Source organism: Drosophila melanogaster, chromosome 2R (assembly GCF_000001215.4).
Source record: "Drosophila melanogaster chromosome 2R".
NCBI lineage: Eukaryota > Metazoa > Arthropoda > Insecta > Diptera > Drosophilidae > Drosophila > Drosophila melanogaster.
In genome coordinates, this window is record NT_033778.4 from 9032095 (window position 1) to 9044819 (window position 12725).

The 12725-nt window shown below is 47.9% G+C and overlaps 2 protein-coding genes across 3 annotated transcripts; both read right to left on the bottom strand.

The window, feature by feature from the left end:
* Positions 1-7633: 7633 nt before the first annotated feature.
* Positions 7634-10048, bottom strand: Ance-4. 2 transcript variants are annotated; one of them, NM_001299294.1, is made up of 7 exons: positions 9952-10048; positions 9778-9837; positions 8461-9717; positions 8179-8396; positions 8002-8124; positions 7765-7943; positions 7634-7707 (listed from the first exon to the last, which is right to left on the bottom strand). In NM_001299294.1, exons 3-7 carry the CDS (start codon positions 9472-9474, stop codon positions 7697-7699), a joined length of 1545 nt encoding a protein of 514 aa, NP_001286223.1. In that variant the 5' UTR covers positions 9475-9717; positions 9778-9837; positions 9952-10048; the 3' UTR covers positions 7634-7696. The 2 variants fall into 2 exon arrangements, with proteins under 2 accessions (NP_001286223.1, NP_610442.2); NM_136598.3 differs by lacking the exon at positions 9778-9837.
* A 118-nt stretch (positions 10049-10166) lies between these two features.
* Positions 10167-12615, bottom strand: PPO2 (Prophenoloxidase 2). The gene is made up of 4 exons (NM_136599.4): positions 11543-12615; positions 11392-11487; positions 10572-11333; positions 10167-10515 (listed from the first exon to the last, which is right to left on the bottom strand). Exons 1-4 carry the CDS (start codon positions 12524-12526, stop codon positions 10303-10305), a joined length of 2055 nt encoding a protein of 684 aa, NP_610443.1. The 5' UTR covers positions 12527-12615; the 3' UTR covers positions 10167-10302.
* Positions 12616-12725: the final 110 nt, after the last annotated feature.

Genomic DNA, 12725 nt, shown 5'->3' on the forward strand with positions numbered 1-12725 from the left:
CAAGTTGAGTGCAATCCGTAGCATCACAAATGTGCAGTAGAAATTCAATCTCAACTATCAAAATAATAGAAAACCGTGAAAATGGTCAAGAAATCTAGAGAAACATTAGCAGTGTAATGGAATGAAATGGAAGGATGATTACATTTTAATTGAATTATAACCTCATATAAAGATCATCTAGTTTTAAGACGGCAGACCTTCTACAGCTGCCCACAATTAACCGCACTGAGTTCAATAGTTGAAGTATGACAACTCACTAAAAGGCCCCAACAAATCGCTCCCCACAATGGTTCACTTGTTATCTGGTCGATCCACTCGAGCGTTCACACCCGAGCAGTTCGGAGCAGTGGATACTTAACAATTCATAGTCAAGGCTGGACGGGGAAGCCTTGATCTTAAAACGGGGTGGTACGGGTTTTTCCCGGCGCACCAAAGCATCGACGGATGGCATGTGATGACTTTTGTGTCGCCTAAGCCAGCGGAATGGCCTTTGGGAAACCGCGAGACGGTCAACACAACATCCGCTGCCGCTTTCAGATGATTCATCCGGCATCGGTTTTTTTTTTTTTTTGGCGGATTTCTTCTATTTACTTTTGATTGCTGCCCCTTGCTATTTGGCGGGGCTAAGAGTCCGTTTTGCTCTCGATTCGCACACGAATCGAAAGTGAAAGGAGCAGCGCCAGCATTTCTTCATCTGTATCTGCAGTTGCTGTCAAGACGCTGATGCACAGAGCGAAATTTAAGTCATAACTAACTAATTATGAACATTGATGAAAGCCGAAATGGAACAAATATCAATATTTCTACAATGTTTTACAATATTTAAGTAAAGATTGAAATATAAGATAAATATTTATTTATTCTATATTTGTAATTATATTATATGTTTTTTCAAATATATGTTTTCAAGTACCAAAATAAGTTTTCAGTGTTCCACTGCTGCGAGGCATGGACTTTGGCTTTGGTAATGGCATTGGGAATGGGTGGGAGCTGGGGCTTCGGATTCGAATTGGGATTGGGATTGGGACTGGGATTGCTGCGGGTGCTGCTGCCGCGCGAATGCTTCAGCTTCAGCTTTAACTTCAACTTCAACTCCAACTTCTGCTTCAACTTGAGATCGAGCGGCAGCTGCTGGCGGATGCTGCGACAGTTGGAAAGTGTTTGCCGCCTGGCTGTTTTGCCATTTCGTGTTTAATTTTTGCGGCCAGAGCAAATATTTGCATACAGCTCGCCACCGACGCTGGCAGCCAGCAACCGCAAAGTCGAGTAGCAATTGCTCTTAATTTCGCGTGGCACAATTTCCGAGGGGCAGCTGCTGGTCTCGGCTCTCGCGTATTTATGAATATTCATTAATCGATGACAGGCATTTGGAGTTTGGCGTTTGGAATTCGTTGGCGCGATTTCTCTGCCCACAGTGCCAGTCGAAAATCGGCGGCAAATGAAGCATCGCAAAAACAGGCAACTGCAACGAGGAAGTGGCTGGCTTTGCCACACCACACCACACTGCAGCACAGCACCGCACCACACACACCTCCGAGGAGCCGGGCAAACGAAAATCGATAATTGAAAAGAAATATTTGCAGGCAGATATGCAAATCTGCGGCACTGGCTCATATTTGCCCCAACAGGGTGTTGCGGGGCGTGTCCGCGGGTGTGCTCGCACACCCTGTGTGCCACATACAGGAAAATACTCGCAAACGAGTATCGGCGCTATGCCTCGCGAATGCCATCATTACTTTCACCCAGAGGTGATATAATGGACGCAGCCCAGCGATCCCCGGCTGCGTCACCAGCGGCACCTGCTGCCTCTTCCTGGCACTCAAACTGGGATGTTGCCACTAATCGCCGCCTCTTCGATGCACATGTACTTCACAGCGATTAAGTTGATACTAGTAATACTAGCTAATTTTGGTACTAGCAATAAATCGATCAATCAATCAGGATAAGTGACCTACTGAAACATTTCGGATAATCGGATAAGTACATATTTCAACTTTCCAAGCAGTAGTAGTTTAAAGTTGCAATCTAATTCTAAAATGAACTCAATAAAATTCGATTAATATTCACTTCTTTAAATGCCTATTTAAAATTTCCTTATAGCTGATAAATATAAGTAAATACATTAAATAATGTTCCACCACATTCCCCTACTTCGATATTGGCTTTGTGGTTTATCCAAACTCGTGATTAGTATTAGCACCCCAATTCCATTTGCAGGTCCCAGAACAATTGAAGCCTGGCGGATCTAATCTGCCTTTTGTTTATGCGAACTTAGCACCAGCCCGATCGATCGTTGCTAACGATTATCAACAACACCTTCTAATTCGATTAGCAAAGCTTGACAAATTGTCAATATTTAGCTAGCCAATTAGCAGATGTCGGTTCAGTTGAGACAAATAAGAAATACCAGAACATCCAAGTAACCGACACCAACCAAATGAATGCAGCTAGTAGATAGATGGCCACATACGCGTGGCTAGGACATTAAAAACTTTCCACTCCCGACTCGATATGTCAAAATCGGATCCAATCTGTCAATCATATATGTATAAGCATCTGCGGGGTGGGAACAAAATCAATGGGTATAGGGTCTGTGCCACGAGCCAAACTGGATCGGCAATCTCGCGGCAATTAGTGAACTGCGGTGTAAAGCGGCGAAAACTAAATGAATTCAGTATTGAAATCAATTAGCGAAGCTAAAATACTCTTTATTATGAATATTTCGAATTGAGAATAAATCATTTAGCATTAAGCCATCGTTTTATATCGGAATTAGCAAACAAACCATCATTAGGTACCTTTATTCTCCATTCACCAAATGCAATTTAATCTGCAAACATAATTTAATTGAAAAGATATTTATTGCTGCATTCAACAGATACAATGAAATGTAATCTTTAAACAAAAAAAATAAAATCCATGGTATTAACAATGCCACAGTGCACATTAAGCTCCCCCCTCGGTTGTATAACACCTTCCTGAAGAGCAGCACCGATATTAAAGACCAGAAATGCCATAAATCAATTTTAGATGCGGCAGTCGAAAGCAGTGGAGCTCGAGATGAAGTGAGCTGCTTTCCTCGATTGGGATTACCAAATGGCATCTGCAGACAATTGAAAGAGCGAGGGATGGCGGGGGATGTCTGGAAATGTGTGATGCTATGAATAGGCGTTTAGATCTTTTTGTGTCTGGCATTCGAGACGACTCTTTATGATTTCTTTCTTTTCGCTAATTACACAATTGTCTCGCCAGAGCTTTTTCACATTTTTGAATCATGTGCGGGAAGATTGGGGCTTATACAACACGCAGACTTCGATGGGGAGCATGCGTAACCGAGGGTGTTTCGCTGTGTTTTTCCTTTTCAAAACTATGACAAGAAATACCAGACGACGAATGCGGGACGGCCAGACCAGCCACTATCCACCACATCCACTATCCGCTGACTGCGCAAACTAAGAGGCCCATAAAAGTTAAGTGCAAGAAATTATGTTGAGTAAATGTAATTGCCCGGCAGATGATATATGCAAAGCCATTTGGAAATGCGTTTTATTTGCACATTAGTGCGTGGGAGAGATTTCAGGTTTCGTAAGTGACGTATGTACATATATATACATATATATGTGCTCACAGATGGCGATGAGCGACCTAGAAAATTGGCCCATTCGCTGACAGTGCAAGACATTTCGTAAGGCGCAGCCGAAATTGGCTATAAAATGGCACCGTTTACAGCAATCGTCGAGCAGACAACTGTTTTTGGCAGCGGGCCAGGAAATTGACTTTTGGCATATTAAAATACAATCCAAAGCAGCAGCGCTTGTTGACTTTCATTCGAAGAGCTATTCATAAACACACGTTTCCTTATTGCTGCAGCCGCTCACTTTGCCAGTCGATCGACCGATCGATCAGTTAGCCTGCTAATGCCTCCCCACTTAGTGAACAACTCCAGTTGCAGGCTGTCGAGCGATTGGAAAATAAGCCGACCGCAGGCCAAACGGAACTCATCCGTACCCGTTCCATCAAAGTGCAGTCAGCAGCTGAAGTGGCGCACAGGCCAAAATCCAAAATCCCAAAGTACAAAAATAGACCCGGAGATGTTGGCCAAAAAAAAAAAGAGTCTTACGCTGTAAAAAGTAAAAGAAGCCAGTGGCCGCCTCAGCGAAAATGAAAGTAAAATTAATTTTTTTCGCCTTTTCAAGAGGCACCCGCTGCCTGATCGCCGCTCGCTTCTTGGCCATTTTTTGGCGATGATGTCAACACAATTTCTCCACCTACACAGCAGGCCATCCATCCGACCCCAACCCGCCTGGCTCCATTCACTCTCTTTTACTCTCTTTTGACCCCTGTCGTCGCTGCGTGATTGTGGACTTTAATTTAAGGCGAGCACGCGCTTACGTAAGAGCAAAAAGCTGGCCGAAACGACCCCGCACCCGAGTTCGTGTCTTCAGTCTTTTGTTTCAGCAGGAAGCGCAAGCTCCCTCGTGTCCATGTTAAATACTCGTGCATTCTGAGCCACATTCGGCATGCGGTGCGGATAATGATCCCCGTGCCCACAGAAGAGGTGCAACAAATGATGATTATGGCTTAGCCATATCATTGTGATATCGTACCGAAGAAAGGTTACCGCGCGGTGAAAAGAGCAGAGCCAACCGACGCCAGCAGGGCACGCCGTCCAGCAGTGCGTATGCATAATGCTCAGAGCCGCCACTCGCATTTGTTGCTGTAACATTTTATTGCTTTTTATTCGACTGCGCTGCCATCACAGCGCGCGTCATAATATACATAATTTCTTAATTGCTTGGGGTCAGCTCTCGGATGGATGGATGGATGGACGGATGGATGCTTGCCTGGTTTGTTATGGCTGATTGCTTCTTCTGCTGATTTTCCCTCTTATATTTTTCGTGGCTTTTTCGTCTTTTTGGGGCGCCACGCTGCGGCAGCTGGACAAGGCTCAGCATGGGATTTCGTCAAATAATCATAATTTTTGCGCGAGCGCGTGACGTTGATGATGATCTGCAGTTTCTTCTTGCTCAGCTCGACTCGAGAAGATCTTTTTGCAGCCATTTCCACTCGTGTTCCGCAATCGCCATGAAAGTTGGCGCCGAAATTTAATTACCATGCTGCAGGACTGAAGCAATCGATGAGCAGAGTCTAATGAGGGGGGAAGTCATCATGCCAAAATATTTAACTCTTTAGAAAATAAATGGTTGCCTCTTTCTTGATTGACAAGGAAATGTAAAAGAAATCATTCGGAAGTATTAAAGTTTCCCGAAGCGAAGGTTTAGAATGATCGCATATGCCCAGTTATATAAGTTATTAGTACATAACTCTAGTTAGTCGAATGCCTTCCTTATACATACTTCTTATACCGCATCGATTTCGCCCCGCTTTCCTAATAGATCCTCTTCGTAATATTACTATAAGCTCTTCATTGTTTTGCGATTTGCAGATCTGAACTTGACAATGGGCTCACGTAACAATGCCATTTGAGGGTCTTATTCCCTGCTCTCGTATTCCCACACCATATGCTAAACCTATTCACCTCTGATTTGGCCTATTGTGCGCGGTTTAAGCCGAATTTCGTTTGTATCTGCTCACTCGTTCGTTTGTTAAATATTTGCCACCAACGTGCCCGATGAATATGTTAACAAAATTCGCATACCTACATACCTACCTTCCGAACTTGTTAACGAGTGCTCGCATATGGGGATTTACTTTTTGGGTTAATGTTAATGTGAATGCATCTGCTGATGGGCAATTTAAAAAAGTTCACCAAATTGTCTGACATCGACATGCAAATTTCATTTAGCTTGTTTTCCCTTTGCGGTTTCCGTTTCGGCTCTTTTCTCCAGCCACACAGCATTCCCATACCCATGCCCGTATATCTATGCATAATTTGGACACTTAAGTCTTTATACTCTCCCAAAGGGGCTGTGCCAATTTGGCACGAGATTTGCAACGCAAAATGGAAAGAAGCTGTTGCCAAATGAGCTTACATTTATAGTCAGCGATGGTATTAAATTTAGCCAGCGAAATTTCGTAAAAATCGGCTTTCTCAATAAATTAATTATACTTTGAACTTTGTATGAAATGCATGCCAAGAAAATATAAAATAGATCAACATCGCTGAAGAACATAATTGATATTGAATGAAGACATTTGTAATTGGAATTATTTGTATAGAGCATGTAGAGTTTATGCCTCTCGTTCTTTTTTGAGTTCGGTCCTGGTTGCCCCAAAAGACCAGCGAAATACCTGGATGTGGGTGCCTTTCACTCACTCGGTTCCGCGACGGCTGGGCGGCGTGCCATGTCAAAGTTGGATTCGAGTCGAGTGCGCGGAGCTGTGTGCTTCTGCTGCAGCTGGAAATGATTCAATTTCACGGCCATTCATTCCGCGCCGAGTGCGCGGAGTCGCCACCGCAATTTGGCGCAATTAGCAGCAGGCAGACTTGCAGATCGGCTGCCTTGCCAGCTGACAAAAAAAAGCAGGCGGCACGCAATGCATTCGCCCATTTGCCGCAGACGCCCCCACTCGAAAGCGAAAAGGAAATCCAGTCGGGGAAAAGCACTCGTCCAGCTAAATGGGTAACGCCCGCCGGCGGGATGCCCAAAGAGGTGGGTGCTTGATTGGTTGAGTGTATGACAGGGGGGTGGACGATCCAACGACCTTGCCGCCCGCAATTGCTCCACAATCCGCTGGGCTTGGACTTTGGCGTGGCTAATGACCACCGCGCGGACGCAGGCAGAACCGCTGACCTTTCGCCAGTCGCCGAGCAAGTGAAGCGTGCCAGTTGCAAGTCGCCAAGTCCGACCAGCGAGCTCCACGCCGAATGTGTTGTTCACTCATTATTAAAGTAGCCAAATAAAGTGGACCCAAATTATATAAGATTTGCAATATGCCAAAAACTCCAATAACTTTATAGCAGTATTTTAAGTATTTGGTTGCAGGTTTGTTGTTGTAGGTACTTGATATTAATGAATTCTGAATCGTACACATTTCTAATGACCAACATCACTGAGTTGAGGGAAAGAGTATCTGTGACGTGGGCAAAATACAGACGGTCATCTTGTCCGGTGACAACCACTGCAAGAGCAGCTCGGTCGGATGTGGATGTGGCCAGTGGCCACTGGCCAGTGGAAGCAATCAAGCGAAGAACGCACAACGAGCTCCGGTGCGCTTGGATGGGCTTCAAACCGGAGGACAGGCTCTCGGCTTCTATTGCGACACTTTAACGCAGCCAAAGAAACATTCGAGGGCTCTTGGACTCTTGGAGGTTGCCCAATTCCGGAACGCATTTTCCGGCTGACTGGTAAATAGTTGCTTAATTCTACATTTACTGAGAATAAAGATTAGGGGAAAAAAAACTTGCTTGACCTAAAGTTTTTTAATATTTAGTTGATTCATTGCACTGCCCCTTATCTGAAATTTGAACTAATATTTTTTAGCGCCTAGGCAACAGCTACTGTCATCTCCCTCCAACACATGCGCTCCTTAAGCCAATTCCCAGTACACAAGTGCGAGGGAGATGACTAGTCTAATTAACCCGTTTAAACCGATTCGCGGCAGTGTTGAAAAAGGCTTTTTTCGAAGGCGGTTAAAGTTCAAAATCCAATTAAAGAAGGCAATTTCATTTATTAAGGTGGTGGTATGTATTTTATTTGTATTTAAATCTTATAAATCTCTTCATTGGAAGTCCTCAAACGATTTCTGTAAAAATATGAAAATTAATATAATGTATCAAATCATTTATGGAGTAAACCTTACTTTTTTTGGAGGCAGTCCATCCAATTTTCGAGTTGGCATCCTTATTGTATTTATTGAGCCAGTCCAACACAGGTTGATAGTACTCCAGCAGAGCCAAGCTACTCAGTCCCGTGTTATTGGGCAGTATTTTGCCAACCACCTGTTTCCATGGTTTCGTAGAACCCAATGACATCATTGCTCTAGAGAAATACGATTGGAGTATAGCTTTATCACACACCAGCTTATCTAATGTCTCACTTTAAATCATTGCCAACGGCCAAGCTTCCATAGAAGTCGCAGTTGTGGAGCGGCCCCCTGTTGTAACTCTTCTTGCAGAACTCGCGATAGAACTGATATCCCAGAACTTCCGATATGAATTTCCTAAATAAAATATTTGTAGTATTTTAATTTGAAGAATGGGTGGATTTTACTCACTGAGTCTGGAAACTCTGGTCGATGTTCACGTAGAACTTGTAGGGGAAATCAATGGCACCTTCAGAGCGATCCGAGGGCGCCTCGATGCCCGCATGTTGCTCCATGAGCCTCCAATAGTGCTTGTTCACGGTGTCCATGTCCACAGTATCGTTGAGAAGATCGTGCATCACCTTGGTGTGCACATAGTACAGCGGAATACTAAGAATCGTGTGGATGGCCTGGAATCGAAATGAAAAAAGAAGTTTTGCGAATCCCTAGTTGGCCAACTAGTAACGTACTCACCATACGGAATAGGCGGCTCATGAGGGCCGTTTCACTAAGCACTTCCTTGGCCAGTCGGCGACCTGTCAGATGAGCCGGTGACGATGCGGATAGGACCACCGCCTCGCCGACGGCGAACTCCAGGTTGTAGGCCTTAAAGTAGTAGGAGGGCAGGTGACTCTTCTGCTGGGCGTAGTAAACCCTGGCCATGTGGCTGTGGTACTGCATCAGCTTCCGGAAGCTGACCTTCTCGCAGTACATAAGGTACACGTGTGGCGTGAGGTCAAAGATGGAGGGGCGACAGTCGTCGTTGGGGCTGTCCTGGTTGGGTTCCTTCAGCTGATTCTTGTGGAACTCGGCGGACAGAGGCTCGAAGCCCAGCGAAGTGTAGAAGTTTTCGGACTCGTTCACCATGGTCTTGGCGGTCAAGTGACTAACGTACTCATCGAACTCCGGCAACTGGGCACGCGGGTAGTAATCCTCCAGGATGCTGCCACTGGCCCAGGCCTGTTCGAGAACCTGCTGGAACAGGTGATCCGGTATCGGTCCATTGAGATTGACCACATCGGAGCCGTACTTCTTATGCAGCTCCTGGCGGACAAAGGCGTGGAGCTGCTGGTATGCGGGGCGCAGCTCCGTCATCGCCTGCTCCATCTGCTGCAGCATCTCTTGGCTGTCGTATCGGTACCACAGTTTGTGCACCGGCACCTCCAGGATCTTGGCGGCCCTCTGGTAAGACTGCACTATGGTGTAGAAGTTGAGGGAGGCCCACAGCTGGTTCTTATCCCGCCAGGCCTCCCAATAGTACTTCAGCTCGTCGGCATCCTTGCTGCTCTGCACGATCTTCTGGATGTCTGGGAAATAGGCCAGCGGACTGTCGTCCTCGTTGGGCATATTGGCCCCACCAAGATACGGCTCGATGTCCTTGTCCGTGGAAAGTGTTTGCAGCGCAGCCAAGTTCATCTGTACGGAGGAGAAATAGTCGTCGCCCAGGACGAACAAGTCACCCGCAGTGCGCAGCTCCTGGAGGGCCATCTTCGTCTGCGGGCTGCGAATCCTGTCCAGATCGTAGGTCGCAGCCTGCCGGGAGATGCTCACCAGCTCCTCGGCAATCCGCTTCACATTGTTTAGTTTGGAGAAAAGGGCATCGAAGTCCTCTTCGTTGTTGGCCGAATACGTTTCGGCGGCAATCTCATTATAGAACCTGTAGTAGCGATCGCTCGATTGATTCACAAACGTCTTGGCCTCCAGGTCAATGTTGGCTGCTGCAGTTGCGCACTAAAATAAATGACAATCAATTAAAAGCAGCAAATTCACTTACAATATTATTGCTATTACAGGCTTAGTTTAGTCTAGGTCTTCTAAGTATCCTCAAACTATATAGAAACTGACACGCATCTAAATGAAACATATTTCAAACACGCAAAATTATGATTTAAAGTTATCTAAAGACCACATCTTTTTGTGGGATCTTTGTGGACCCATAGATTATTTAATCGGTACAGTGCTTACGCCAATGCCCGCTATCAGCACCAGAAGCAGCAGCAGGCCCATCTCCTCGGGAATCGGTTTCACTTTCGCACTCAACACCGGATCTGCTCGAACTGAGGTGCTCCGGCCGTGGAGCTGGCATTTAAAGCTTCTCCCGGGCGGCTGATAAGCCTAATCAGCGAGAGATTCTCGCCCGGAGGCCGAGCCACAATAATTGAGAACAAAAGTGGGATTGTGGAATGCCATGATGTCTTGTTTATTAAGCGGCTCAATAAAGATGCAATAGATTGCTAAGAGTTGTATATCTAGAAGTGGGCGAGGTCATGGAATCGGGTCAGGGCGAATCGGGAAAGCGAATCAGGTGCGGATCGTCTAGTTTGGGCGCTGCACGGTGCGGTTCTCGTGGCGGATGTTCACGTCCACGATGCTCATGTTGGGCGTGAGGAAGTTAACCAGGCGGTCGACTCCGCTGCGGGGCAACCTGTCGAAGGGGAATCCCATGGACTGGCGATCCGGGTAAAGACGGTCACGGACGCCACAGTAGGAAGCGGCATCGCTGCACCGACCCACCAATTGCTGGTCAATCTGGAGGTGGAGATAATTGTCAAAAATATCCTTGATTTACTAGCCAGCTAACATACCCTGTCGTTCTCATAGTTCGACACCATGATGAACAGCACGCACTGCAGTCCCTCGGGCAGACCCTTTGGCACCAGCATGTGGTTGGGCCAGCCGCAGCCGCAGAAGTTGAACTCCAGCTCCTCCGGAGTGCCGGCCGCCGGACGATTGGCATCCAGGTTGCGGAAGGTGCGCTCGAACGGAATGGTCACGCTCGACTCCGTGGAGCGGCGGCGGATGGTGTTGGGTCCCGGGTTCAGCGAAGTCACGAACTTGTCCAGCTCGATCATCATGGAGCGCTGATCTCGCATCAGCATGGGCTGGCCACGCTCGTCGTTCTTCGGCGCCATGAAGATGCGCACGTAGCCGAAACGCTGGGCACCACTATCGTTGTTCAAACTGATGGTATAGGTGAAGGGCAGATGCTGCAGGTGGGTGAACCTGGCGAAGACATTACCTCGCGGCAGGAAGTCGAAGCCACGGGACATGTCCACGTCCGACTGCTGCCAGAAGGTGGTCAGATTATTGGGACGACCTCCATTGGTGTCCACCTGGATGCCCGCGATCGAGACGCCCGGGTAGTTTAGTTGGTTCTCGGTATAGGCGGGCAGGCGCGACTTGTGCTCCTGGAAGATGCGGTCGATGTACGAGTGCCACTTGTAGAAGACCGGGTCGCGCATGGCCGTGGACACATCACCCATCACGCCAAAGGACTCCAGGTGCTTGCTGGTCGGATCGTGGGCGTACGAGATGAAGGTGTGTCCGTTGTTGTGCAGGTCACCATACTAGGGGAGCAATAGGATTAATCCCTAGAATAATTTACTAAGGGTAAGGACTTATTACCAGCACTCGGTTGGGCGACAGAATGGATGATTCAATCATGTTGCCGAGGGTATCAATGCCCGTCGCCTCATCCAATGGCACCCGGTTGCCACGCTCCTGAAAGGGAATATGGCATGTTATTTAGTTAATGGAAAACCCACCAACAACTCACATCCATGACAAATCCTTGGTGAATGGCCTCGTAGATGCGATCACGCCAACGCTCCAGATCTCCAATCTCCACATTCAGCTGGTCGGACTCCCGGTTGAGATCGCTCAACCTGGTGCTCTCGAAGCGCGGTGGCCACGCGCGGCTGGCTACCAGAGAGTCCATCTTGGGGAAGTAGCCCTCGGCAATGGGATCCCTCAGGTTGTTGAAGGGCAGAACCCTGGCCAGGTTGTTGCTGAACCGCTCCGCATTGTAGCGGGCGATCACCTGCTGGTGCATGTAGTAGAAGAGCTCGCCACGACGATCCTTGGCCACTATGCTGCGGTCGGAGGCCTCGAAGGGGTAGACCAGATGCCAATGCCAGTGGTGAAGGTTGATGCCCAGATCCTCGCGGAAGTACCACAGCCGGTGCTCGGGATCCAGATCGGAGGCGGTGTAGTCCCTGGGAATGGTGATGGGCATCCGGGAACCGGGCTGCACCACAAAAGACTCCTCCCGCATCTTGCGGATCACCTGCGAGTCGATGAAGCGGTCGGGGAAAGTCTGCGAGAAGGATGGCAGATCCAGGCCCTGGGTGTCCGGACGATGGAGCAGCGCCACCGACAAGGCGTAGTTGAAGAGCACCGGGTTGACCCGATCCCTGGCGTACACCGCCACGCTCTGCAGGTCGTCCACGGAGCGCATGTTCATGAATATATCGATCAGGCGGCCGGCGATCCTGCGGTGCTTGGGCAGGAACAGCGAGAACTGCTCGTCCCGGCCCAGGGACATGGGGATCCGCAGATCGGGAATGGAGATCTCCCGGACTGGAACGCGCTGCTCCACCTTGTCGCCGACGCGGCTCTGCACCTCGTTGCTGATGGGTCGGTAGCGGTCGGTCAGGAAGGAGTCGGGCACATCGAACACGGTCACCCTCTTGCCCTTGTCCATGAACACTGGCTCGGTGGGATGGTCGAAAAGCAGGAGGAGATTCTTCTTGTCGGCCATTTTCAATGGGATGTCAGGGAGGACCTGCTGGATCGCGGAGCAAACTAAATGGGGAATGTGACTGGAAGTCTGGGAACTTCACGACTGTGACTATTCACCGAAAGAACTGCACATTTTATACAAAACTTCGAAGGCACTAGTATCGGTTTTGAAAACCACAAGAACGCCTGAGAATTGAAATTGTCGACAAATTGCGGCG